General features: G+C 40.4%; 1 protein-coding gene across 1 annotated transcript in view; it reads left to right on the top strand.

The window, feature by feature from the left end:
• LOC103264332 (sentan-like) overlaps positions 1-13,259 on the top strand; it is a 28,722-nt gene that overhangs the window by 3,350 nt on the left and 12,113 nt on the right. The window contains exons 3-5 of the mRNA XM_021714415.1: positions 1,958-2,007; positions 4,483-4,618; positions 6,493-6,527. Of these exons, the coding sequence (XP_021570090.1) occupies positions 1,958-2,007; positions 4,483-4,618; positions 6,493-6,527 (221 nt within the window). The remainder of the gene's footprint in view (positions 1-1,957; positions 2,008-4,482; positions 4,619-6,492; positions 6,528-13,259) is intronic.

Here is a 13,259-nt window from a genome sequence, read left to right as displayed (position 1 = left end):
CCCCAACCAAAAAAAAAAAAAAAAAAAAAAATGAAGCATGGGAGTGTCTAATTCTGCTATGTACTAACTATTTGCATGATGTCTGAGTCTCTACTCCTCTGGGGGGGGGTGTGCTTGTTCAAGATTTTCATATCAAGTCCCCTTTGTCAAGACAAGATCACTCCAATGCACACCATTGTAAGACAGCAACAGCATCAACATATAGTGAGGGATCAGCAGACAGTGGATCTAAAACTTAGTAAGGAAGAGAGAGAGTTAGGTAAGGACCTGACTACACAATATGTGCAGGCGACTTGGGCAGTGACATAAATGCAATGGACTTTCCTAAGTGTGGGTACTGTTATTGGCATCTCTTGTCATCTCTTCCTTTAGTGGGCATGGCACCCTCTCCATAGGGATTCCATTTCCTCCTCAAGTTACTCTGAAAGCAGAGAAAGAGTACTGGACACTGTGTATATTGCGATGCCAGGCATAAGCCCAACTGCCCCAGTGGCTATTATACTCTAGATTCTGGATCACACTGTCTTCAACAAATGTCCAATTTCATAACCATTTCATGATACTAAGCACTGAGCAGAAGAGACAAAGAGGATTAAGGCAAGATTCTTGATGCAGAAATAACGGTTAAGCACTCGATTCTTGTTCTGAGTCTTATCAGTTGTGTGCTCTTGGGCAAGCCCAGTTCTCCTAATCTGGAGATAACGGTATCTGCACAATACAAACAAGAATAATAGTGCCTAGCAAATGAGTGTTCTAAGAACTTAATGAGAGATGTGTGTGAAGTGCATAGTGCAATGTCTGGCACTTGGGAGGTTTTAAATCAATGCTATGTATTACTTTTATTGTTATTATTATTAATGCTCTCGATCCAGTGAAGCAAGAGGGCAGATCACAACTAATTATAAATATAAAGCAGATGATCAGAGGATGTTGAGAGGGAGAAGAGGCTAATTTGGGATAGAAAAATTCTGGTCAGATTTCTTACAAGATTTATAGAGTTGTGATTTGTCAGTTTAGGAAACAATAGATACAGCTCTAATTTCAATGACCAAATAGTGCAGTAAGAGGCAAAATTATGTAATATAAAAAGCATATTTGAAACACTGTAGCCTTAGGTTTGAATCTAGGCTCATCCATTTATTAGTCATAGGCTTTTGGACAAATAACTTAACTCCTCTAAGCTTCAATTTCATCATTTGTAAATGATGACAATTCTTATTTCTAATGGTGGTTGAGAATAAAACAAAATATAGCAAACACCTAGTACAGTACCAGTAACTCAATGCATAAATTTTAACGATGTTAATGGAGCAAGAAATCAAGTGTTTGCACACTGTTCCTCTTGGGATGAGGCTGGAGGGAGGAGTGATTCTTTTCAAAAAGGCAATATCATGACCAGCCTGGTGGAATTTGCCTCCAGCAATGACTCTTCAGTGATTATTGGAGAATCTAGTATTTCTTTCAGCCAGAAAAATGCACACACACATAAGATTTTTTTGCATTCATTCCAGTAGTTTTAAGATTCCCCAAAACACAATTCATGAAGTTGCTGAGCCTCCAGAACTCTCAGTAAAGAACTTAGCACCAGGAAAAAAGGCATAAGTCAAACCATCAAGGGCAGGGCTCTTAGACTCTCACTCATATTGCTGCTATTTAATTTCTGCTGAATAGGAAGCAAGTTGGTGAATTCAAGTGTGAAAGCAAACCTGGTAAAAAAACAAAACAAACAAAAAACACTTTTCTCTGTGATGGCATTTTTTTCTTCAACAATTTACCAAAGCTCAAGCACCATTAATACTGTGCTAATCTTACACTGCCTGCAGCCTGCTGAGTGGCCAGACAGGAGCCCCACTGTTAAGACTTTCAGGTAGGTGGTCTTGTGTGCTTATCAGTAAATCCACATGGAGTCATTTTTCAAACCCCTGTTGCCATCAACACATTTCCTTTCCCTAAACAGATACCTAGTCAGTACACTCAAGCCCTGCACTCACATCACCAAAAACCAGGGTAACTGAAGGATATTTTTATAATGTTTCCCTCAGACTGTTTGATACTGTGTGCAAACACTTAAATGTTGCATGATAGTATGAGACTCTGATGTAGGAAAAACTGGTGCATTATCACCTCAACTGTAAAAATTGCTTTATCTTTCTGAGCATGCCATGCCAGCTTTAATTCAATCCTAGCAGAAGAGGATAAGCAATTTCAGATTCCTAGCATTTTGCTCCTCTCACTGTTATTACCAATCATTATCACATGCTATCACCTCTCCCACCCATTCTATTCTCTGCTCTTCTCTATACCCCAGGAGGCTGATTCCTGCAGACCCATCATCCCAGCTCCCTTGTTGCTGGCTTCCTGATTAGTTTAGTCAATGGGAGGCATAGGCTGGAGATCAAAGCATGGAGATTTCTGTCTTGCCTGCATTTCCAAGAGTGGCTGCCTCCCTCCAACTACAGCTTCTGTCAAGTGGCCCCTGCTCCAAGAATCCAATTCTCACTGGACTCCATATCTTCTCTTCTTCCCCCTCAGGACTAAGAGTGGTAACAGCTTCCCATTGTTGCTAATCTCTGGATGTCTCAACATCTGCGTCGAGTTTCCTAATCCTGCCCACTGAGTAATTCTCATGTCTCGAATGCAATCATCTCTAACATCATCTTCTCTTATGACTATTACTTATTAATTACTCCCTGTGTTGAGTGCTTCAAACCACCAAGTCATCTAGTTTTGACAGTAGCTCCATGAGGAAAGTATTATTTTAAAGAAGAAAAAGCATACAGCCATTTTAAGGATTGTATCCCAGGTAACACAACTAGGAAGTGTTAGAATCCAAACCCAAATCTTTCTACTCTGGAGTCTTTTTTAACCACTACCCACAGCTCCCCAATACAGTCCACATAAGAATTGTCTGGAGTGTTTGCTAAAAATTCAGATTCTAGGAAGCCTTCCCAGAGCTCCTTTCTGTGAAATCAGCTCCAGGCTTTAACCTGAACAGTGAGATTTGGCTCAGGGTCAACCCCTGACCCACAGGTGATAATTACATAGGGTGACTAACAACCTACAGGGCAGGTTGGCGCTAAAACTCTCACCAGTATGGACAATGACAACAAGACCAGACAAAATCCCTATCCCAAATGTCAATGAAAAATGTTGAATAAGTTAATGTAGAGGGCCGGGTTTGGTGGCTCAGCCTGTGATCCTAGCACTTTGGGAGGCCAAGGCAAGTGGATTGCCTGAGCCCGCGGGTTTGAGACCAGCCTGGGCAATCTGGTAAGACCTTGTCTCTACAATAAGTAAAAATTGAGCCAGGCATGGTAGCGCACACCTATAGCTCCGCCTACTTGGAGGGTTAAAGCGGAAGGATCACCGGAGCCCAGCAGGTCGACACTGGGTGGCCATGAGTGTGCCACTGCACTCCAGCCTGGGTGATGGAGTGAGACTCCAACTAAAAAAAAAAAAAAAATTAATGAAGAGGTACAAGGAGGAGAAAAAAGAAAACCCATGAAGAGAAGCAGGCCATGAAAGAGTGGCATGATTATTCGGAGGTAGAATAGTGACCAATGAAGCAATAATAAGACAGCAGTGTCCCTGGAATCAAGTGTAGCCCGAATAGTGATTATTCTTAACTTCTTTTGGGATTTCTATCTTCTCTCACCCACCAGCTCACCACTAACTTACATAATTGTTTGACACATCTTCCCTGAACCCAAGTCATTTGAGTTGATACATCCTCCCATTTTTATAGAAAGGACTCTAAGCTACCATGAGGGAAATAGCCTTCCTACCAGTCTCCCTGCATTTACTCTGTGCACTTGAGTTTTCCAAAATATAAATTCAACTTCATTAACCTCCTTGCTTAAAACTCACAAATGGTTTCCTGTTCGTTTAACATAGAGTAAAAATTCCCTTCTGAGGCCTTCAGATCCCTGCATGGCCTGGCCACTGTGCCTGCTTTTCAGCCTGAACTGGACGAATACTCCCCCTTGGCCTCTTTGGTCCAATCTCCTCAGCCTTCTTTCATTCCCTTCTGATCACCACACCCTCCCGCCATAGGGCTTAGCACTGGCTATTCCTTCTGGCTTCTATATTGATCCTTTGCCCTTTTACCTAGTTAATTTCTATTCATCATCAAGCATCACTTCCCCAAGGATGACCTCCCTGTCACCAAGCTCATGACATCTGCCCTTACATAGTATTGTTCACAGGTGTGACTTTTTGTCCAATTATTTGATTAATTCCATTTCCAGTTCCATTTCCACAAAACTCCCTGAATTCAGGCTATACATCTGATTTTTGGCACTTTTGTTTTTCCAACACCTTGTGTGCTTGACCCACAATAGGTACTCAAATGTGTGTTGACTGTATCAGTGATTTAATGTCTAAATATAATGACACTGTGGGAAAGTTCTTCTAGATGTGCTAATGTATAGTTGTCATGTAGTAAATGACAATAGTAACAGTGGTCAAGTGACTGTTGCTTAGAAAGGACCAACACATATCAGGAGACCAGAGTATGGGTGCACAGTGCCCAGGACAAAGCTCTCCACTTGGAAAGGGAGCCCAATCTTTCTGCAGCCCCAACATCTACCTTAGCACCTAGGAAAATGCCCGAAGGTCAGTGGCACTTGGATCTCCTTAATTTTCATTTAAGCTTGCAAGTGTATGTTCAAAGAGTTCATGTCAACAGCTTGATAGTCAAGATATTGCCAATTTGCTGCCTGTTACCCACCCAATCTGGCTTTAAATTGAATTGGAACAACAAAGAGGACAAACTTGCAGCTTTGCAAACTGAAAAGATGGTGCAATTAACACAAATATATTTAACTGTCTTTTGATAAATATTTGTACATCAAAATTGGTAATGATTTAAACTGTATAACATATTTTTGCAAATTATCCATGAGAGACATTGTTTTACATTATGCAAATGTGTAAAGTTAACTCTAGTAAATGGACAATGTTCTTTCTCCTGTAATTCCCTTGAGGAAACCGACTTTAGTTTCAAAAACCTTTTCTTGGATATCTAAACAATACTAGATACTCTGCTTGGCCAGAGGTAAAAGATATGGAGAGACACCGCATAGCTCTTGCTTCTCAGGGGCTCCACAGACTAACAGAAGAGACAGAAAGTCAATCATAACAATAGGAAAGAATATATGTCATATTGTAAGTGCACATTGTTCAAAGTGAAATATCCTTCACCTTTCGAAGGAGTTAAGATTGGTGCAGATATCACAGAGTCCAGCTTCCTAATGTTACAAGTGACAAAAATGAGGTGATGCTTCCTTGACTAGTTAATGCCCAAACCAGATGTTGAACCCAAAACTCCTTTTAAGGAGTTGCTCGAGGTATGACTGAATTCTATCAAACTTATTGCCTTTCTCTAAAACCACACCAGTCATTGGGGGTGGAAAATCAAGCAAATTTTGATTTGCTGTTTGTAAGGGAGCAAGAGTCATCTTCCTCCAATCTCGCCCCTTTCCAATCTTTTCTGATATAGCAGGTGAAATAATTTTTCAAAATGCAAATTTGATTATATAACTTCTGTTGCCCTTGGGATGCATTTGGAATGTCTTATATAGTCTCCCAGGCTCAGAATTCCCTGGCTTTGCCTGACCATTGACTTCAGCCTCATCTTCCACCATTATCTCCTTCTTTCTCTGGTTTCCAGCCACACTGTACTTCCTTCGATTCTTCCGTCATGCCATGATTTCTCCCATGTCAAAGCCATAGCACTTATGATTTTTCTGCTTGGAACACTCTTCCTCCTTCACTACTGGTTCATTAGGCTCAGGGAAAATGTCATTGCCCCAACTGTAGACTAAATTATTTTCTGCCATTGTATGTGCCCTGCCATTACTCTGTTGACTTACCTGATTAATAACTGTCTTCTGCACTAGACTAGCCCAAGAGGGCAAGAACATGTCTCTATCATTCACTCATGCATCTCCACCCCAGCATAATACCTAGACACTTAGGTAGGTAAGCTAAACTACTGGAACAAATAAACATCAAAGCCTGAGTATTTTATAGAACAAGAAGTTTGTTTTTTTTTTCATGTCACAGTCCAGAGTGGGGGTTCCCAATCTATGGCAGTTTTACTCCGTACAGGGGTTCAGTCTGATGGAGATTCCGCCATTGTCAACGTGTGGCTTCCAAAGATTTCCTGATAATCTCCATCTTAGTTAGCTGGAAATGGGAACAAGTGTGGAGGAGTTTACGTGGAAAGTGCTCCTTTTTTATTTAAAGGCATGTAGTCATATGGAAAAACTCCATGAAAGACTGGAATATGTGGGTTAGTTGGCCAGCCATGGTCAGGCACTCCTTTACTATGTGGCAAGGGGGGAACAGATTTTGGTAAACAAATAGCTATTCCATTAGAATGCTTAGAGAATATTTACTGAAAAAAATTAAATCGTAATTCCTCTGCTTTAGATGACAATGTCAGTACCAAAACTCCGAAAATCTTTGTTTCTTTCATTTTGCTGGCAGCATGTCAATATCCAAACAACTGGCTTCAGTAAAAGGTAAGGCACAGATTACTGAGATGCATGTGTTTCTCCTCTACCATGATGGCACACCAAGAGTTAAAAATTAGTAGGACATCAAAGAATGCCAGAGATGTTGGATGAATCATCAAACATTTATTATGCTCTCTTTAGAGATTTGGGAACTGGGGTCCAGTGGTAGAAATTTGCTTGCCTAGATTTAGACTACCTATTAAAGGCAGAGCTAAGATGAGACCATGGGTCCCCTGACTCCTAATTCAGTGTTTTTGCCACCATTTCCAGCTACTCCTCCATGGGCAGCGTCCTTGGGATATGTAAAACAGGACCATGAGTATCTGACTCATCTATGGGCGGTGGTACTCAAGATGCAATCAACCCCCAACTGCCTCTGTAGATTGAGTGCAAACAGTGTCAGCATCTCTCACAGTGTAAATATTTGCTTTTGGAATTTAATTGCATAGGTAAAATATCTTTAGAACTAGCAATATTATAAGAAAAAAAACCACTCATATACTTGGACCATTATCTTATTCCAAAATTTAGGGCTTTGCATATTTTTAGAGTACCAGGCACAGCTAGAAATCACTACATTGCAGTCGTTTTTCCTCCTAGATGGCTGGTCAATCTCTCCACAATAAACTCTCTATTTTCATTTAAATAAATCTTTATATTTATGAAACTGATTTTATACTATCACAACACAACAGACCTGTGATTTCTTTTTCTTTTTTTTTTGAATTGGAGTCTCACTCTGTCACTCAGACTGGAGTGCAGTGGCTGCTTCTGGCCACCGCAGCCTCGACCTGCTGGGCTCCGGCTATCCTTCCACCTCAGCCTTCCAAGTAGCTGGAAATACAGGCGTGTACTACCACGCCTGGCTAATTTTTTTGATTTATTGTAGAGATGAGGTCTCGCCAAGTTGCCCAGGTGGGTCTCGAACCCGCGTGCTCAGGCAATCCACTCACCTCAACCTCCCAAGGCACAGGATTACAGACTGAGCTACCGAGCCTGGCAGAACTGTGATTTCTGTTTCAAAAATTTACTTTTGGGAATTTTTCCATTACATTCTAGCATAACTTCTTCCTCTGGGAGGTTGAGAGGGGATTGTAACTCTATCACCTCCACTGCCAACGCACCCCCAGACACCATTTCTAGTACTACACTCCTTAATTTAGACCACCGAGCCACACTTATCCCCATACCTTAAGAAGCAGAAGGAAAATGTGACTCATCTCCCCAGAATGTATTTTATTCAGTGGGAGGTAATTTTAAATGTTATTTGAAACCAGTCATGGCGAGCTCATGGCATAGAAGTGAATATGAACCCACATTTTCTCTGCTGGCCCCTTGGGCTTATGTGTTTGATCTCACGGGGAGTAAGGATGTGGGGTGAGTGCATATTCACCTCTAACACTCAGAGTGGTTTCGTAGTGGAACAGTTTGAGAAGGACTGAAGAGTTCTGCCATGTGAGATTGAACCATCAACTTATCTCTCATAGGTCTTCACATCACAAAAACAACTGATGTCAGGAAAAGTTCTAAAAGAGGTGATTCTGACACCTTGCTGTATTGAGAATGGCGATCCTATGACACTAATTAGAACTCAGTTGGTTTTAAATTTTAAATCAAGTGTACAAGGTTTAGTGTTCCATGTTCCATATTGCAGGGCAGGTGAGGAGGAAAAGACACGGAATTGTTCTGAAGCTCAAATTAACTCAGTTCAACACATGTATACTGAGGCCTACAACATGCTAGGGACTCGGAAAAAATTCTAAGAGTGTTCTTTTATTGAATATCTTATTTAAGATGTAGTAACTAGGTGCAGTAAGTATCCTCAGAGAACATAAAATCCAATGTGTTGTCCAACATGGTAGCTACTTACCACACATAGCTACTGAACACTTGAAATTTGGTTAATTTGAATTGAGATGTGTAAGATTTGAGAGCTTTAATAGGAAAAAATTGTAAATCATCTCAATAATGATTGTTTATATTGATTACATGTTGAAATGATATTTTAATATATTAGGTTAAATAAAATATGCTATTAAAATTTTTGCATGTTTCTTTTTACTTTTTTAATGTGGCTATCAGAAAATTAAAAATTATGTTTATGGTTCATGTTGTGTCTGGGAGGATAGCACTGATCTGGAAGATAATTTAAACAGATAAACTGTTTCGGTGTGAGGGTCATGAAAATGTTGTATTTAGGGAACTATAGCAGCACAAAAGAGGGACACGTAGCCATCTCTGGGGGTGTGGGAAAGAGTCCCACAGAATACACTGCCTGAAAAAAATGCCACCTAGAAGTGCATCACGGTGAAAAAAACAGACCGGTTGAGTAACCTTAGGCGAGCTGCTCCATACCTTCGTTTCTTCATCATTAAAGTAGGGATGATGCTAGGGCCTACCTCATGTAGGAACCTACTGATGTAAGAACTGAATGAGTTGCCTCATGCACATCCATCCCACGGAGGAGTGGCTGGCATAGAGTATGAGCTGCATAAGCATTCATGATCACTGTCCGCCAGAACACAAGCTCTAAGATGTCAGCAATTGTTCTTTCGATGTTGTTCACTAGTCTGCACCCAGAACTAGCTGAGGGCCTGGCCATAAATACTTGCCTAGTAATACTTGGTGGATGTATAGAGGATGTTTGGAACTGTACACAGTTCAATATTATTAAAGTGTAAACAGTGAGCCAGGGAGTAGCAGGAGAGGGCAACACGAAGTGGCCTGGCTTAACACCCTCCCCTGCACTCCCATTCTAGGGGCAAGAGAGCCAATGGAAGATGCCAAAAGAGAAGAGGCACTCCCTTGGGGTTTTAATTGCACTTGGCCCCTTCCAATATGCTTTTGCATACCAGCTTACACCTCTGCGAGGCAGACAGTTATGGAATCAGGAGGCAACCTGCTGGGTCTATTAAAGGAAGAATCCAAACATAAAAACAGGAAACTAAAAAGTCACAAAATAGCATCAATGTTGGTAGGATAACCATAGCTGCTCATGATCTTTTATTTTAAATATTTCTAAATTCTGCTTTTACCATTAGCATATGGTATTTTATAGTCAGGGGAAAATGCATGCTGTTTTTTCAAAGAGATGGAGGAGAAGAATGAGAAGCTGACTAGTTCAGACGGAGTTCCTTTTCAGAGTGCAAGTCAGACCTGAACTTCAGCGGGGGGTGGAAAAACTCTAGATTCTGCTGCCACCATGGGGATGCTCTTGCAAGGAGATATTTCTCAACAATCTTCCAATGGGCTTTGAAATCAGACAGACCTTCAAATACTTCCTATGCTACTTCTTAGCTATGTGAACTTTATTTAACCTAATATATGGCCTGGGCCCTGCTCAGAGATACAGTGAAAACTGAGAAGGCCCACACACTCCCTCCCTTTGCCCATTTCTCTTAGCTCTTGTCCCTTCTCACCTTTACTTGAAATGCTCCAATAATATCTCTTTCTACTTTGAAGAAAGCCCTGATTCCTTTACACAGCCTCTCATCCCTGACCTAGCTCCTGCCGACTTTTCCTAATCAAACACCCTTTCAGCTCCTCTAACATGCCGGCTCCTTCTGCTCTGAGCCTTCACATATGCAGCTCCCTGAGCCTGGAACACTCAATAAAGCTCCAATCCCACTCTGACCTCCACCCTTTTATGTGGCAGGCTCCTCATTCTATTGGTCTAGCATAAATATTAATCTACTCATAGTGGCTGTCCAGGCAACCTATCTAAGCAGTTTTCCTCCCCGACCCATTCTCTCCTTTTTTTCTTATCTTTGTACCTTCTTTGCCTCCTACATCATAAGTTGTAAATATATATATTATATATATGTGGACAAAAAATTATCAAACATATAAATATATATGTATATGCATATATACTCTTGATTATTATTTACTATGGATTGTAAAATATATGAGGGTAGACATGATATATCCTTTTGTGTGCTGAGTACTTTAGGGAAGTACTAAGCATGCAGTAAGTGCTCAATACAAAAATCACATTATTCTGATTGAACATCATTTTGGCATCATTCTGGCACATTACTTGGGTGGAAAAATTTTGTTTTTCTTTTCTTCTTCTTCATTCATTCATTCAACAACATTTGTTAGCACCTACTAGGTGGCAGACATTTGTGCTTGTCACTGAAAATATTATGATAAAAAAGAAAGATATGACCCCTGGCCTCATGGGATTGCTTTCTTGTTGGAGAGAAATACAGTTAAACATGTATTAACTGTAATGTGTGATAAATTCTATACTAGGAGGTGTATTGGTGACATTGAGGACACAGAGTTTGAGAAGTTTCTTCATGATAACTTGTGCATTTATTTCACTGGAACACACTGGAAAACAAATTAGCACTGCCCTTTCAAGGAGCTCAACACAGGGAAACCAGCTGGGAGATCACTGTTTGAGGCCATGAGTCAAAGAGAACCTTTATCTGTCATTATATCAAAGTGCTTGTCCTGGGTGTCATTCTTGATCACACTGTTCAATGTTGTCTCCAACATAGAATATAAATTCCACAAGAGCAGGACTTTATTTAATTCAGTGAAGTATCCTTAATGCCAAGGACTGAACCTAGCAGATAGTAGGCACTCTGTAAATATTTGTTGAATAACTGAATGTAACTATAGATTGGAAAACCAAAGCTTAGCGGGGTTTTAGGCATTTTCCTAAGGTCACATGGCAAGCAAGTAGTAACTCTCCTTCTAATTATATGAATTTTAATTGTAACTAAAGGAATTTTTGTTCTTCATCATCTAAATATGCAGGATCAGACACTTCCACATCCATCTCCCGGATAGGGGCCCAAAGATGGGACCACAGTGACCAGCACCTTCCAAATCTGTTCCCCCACACTCCTCTTGGAGATAGAGCCCCATGTCTGGGGAATGGTTATTTCTTTTATTTTTAAATTTTATTATAGAGATGTGGGGTACAAGTGAGTATTAGGTACATAAATAGACTGCATGTGGGTGAAGTTTGGGCTTCCAACTGGCCCTCATTCCCCCAGTAGCAGACCAGGTACCCTTGGTGTTGCCACACGCCCTCCATCCTGCACCCTCCCTCCCTTCCCTGGCAGTGCCCAGCAACTGCCAATCCTTCCTTGTGTTTGTGTGTCTGTTGTTCAGAGCCCACTTGTGGGTGAGAACGTATTGCATTCCATTCTTTGTTGCGGTGTCAGAGCACTTAGTCTGATAGTCTCCAACTCCATTCAATATGCTATGAAGTTGTGAAGTCCATGATTTTGTTCTTCTTTGTGGCTACATAATACTCCATCTTGTATGTGTACCATATTTTGATGATCCAATCTGCTTTTGATGGACAGTAGAGTTGGTTCCGTGTTTTTGCTATTGTGAATAGTGCAACAATAAATATGTGTGTGCAGGTGTCTTTTTGGTAGAATGATTTATGTTCCTCTAGCCATATTCCCAGGAGAGGAATTGTTGGATTCTATGGAAGGTCAATTTTTAGTTCTTTTGGAATCATCACACCATTTTCCATAGAGTTTGAACTAGCTTGTGCTTCCACTAAAAGTGTAGAAGTGTTCCCTTTTCACTGCATCCATGCCAGCATCTGTTGTTTTTCAACTTATTAGCAATAGTCATGCTTACTGTAGTTAGATGGTATCTCATTGCAATTTTGATTTGCGTTTCTCTGATGATTAGTCAGGCTGAGCATTTTTTCATGTGCCTATTGGCTGCTTTTGACAAGTGTCTATGTCCTTTGCCCGCTTTTTAGTGGGGGTTGTTTGTTTTTTCTTTTTACTTTGTTTGAGTTCCTTGTAGATTTTGGATGTTAGACCATTGTCAGATGCATAATTTGGAAATATTTTCCCCATTCTGTGGTTTATCTCTTTACTCTCCTAATGGTTTATTTTGCTGTGCAAAAGCCTTTCAGTTTGATGAGGCCCCACTTGTCTATCTTAGCTTTTACGGCATTTGCTTGTGGGGACTTGGTCAAGAATGTGTTGCCTACTCCAATGTGCATAAGTGTGTTTCCTACATTTTCTCCTAGAATTCTTATAGTATGAGGTTTTACTTTTAGATCTTTGATCTATTTTGAGTTGATTTTTGTATATGGTGATAGGTAGGGATCCAGTTTCTTCTGCAGGTGTTCAACCAGTTTTCCCAGCACCATTTGCTAAATATGGTGTCCTTTCTCCAGTGATTGTTATTGGTGCTTTTATCAAAGATAAGTTGGTTGAGAGACAGTGTTTTTGCTTCCAGAATCTCTGTCCTGTTCCATTTGTCTATGTGCCTATTCTTGTATCACTACCAGGCTATTTTAGTTACTGTAGCCTTGTAATGAAATTTGAAGTCTGGAAGTGTGATACCTCTTGATTTGTTCTTTTTGCTGAGGTTGCTATTCATGCTCTTTTATGTTTCCACATGAATTTCTGTATTGTCATTTTCCAGGTCTGAGAAGAATGATGTTGGAAATTTGATTCATATTGCATTGAATCTGTAGATTCCCTTGGGTAGGATGGATATCTTAACAGTATTGATTCTTCCAATCCATGAGTATGGAATTTTTTTCCATTTGTGCCATCCTTGATTTCTTTGAGCCGTGTTTTGTAGTTCTCACTGTAAAGGTCTTTCACTTCTCTGGTTAGGTGGATGCCTAGGTATTTATTTTGTGTGTGTGGCTATTATAAATGGGATTGTGCTTTTTATTTGGTTCTCTGCCTGCTTGTTGCTGGTGTATAGAATGTAACTGTCTTTTGCACATTGGTTTGG

This window comes from Carlito syrichta, unplaced genomic scaffold (genome assembly GCF_000164805.1).
Source record: "Carlito syrichta isolate Samal-C Ts95f unplaced genomic scaffold, Tarsius_syrichta-2.0.1 Scaffold305647, whole genome shotgun sequence".
NCBI classification, from domain to species: Eukaryota; Metazoa; Chordata; class Mammalia; order Primates; family Tarsiidae; genus Carlito; species Carlito syrichta.
The sequence above is the reverse complement of the archived record's forward strand: the minus strand, read 5'-3'. Positions and strand labels throughout refer to the sequence as shown.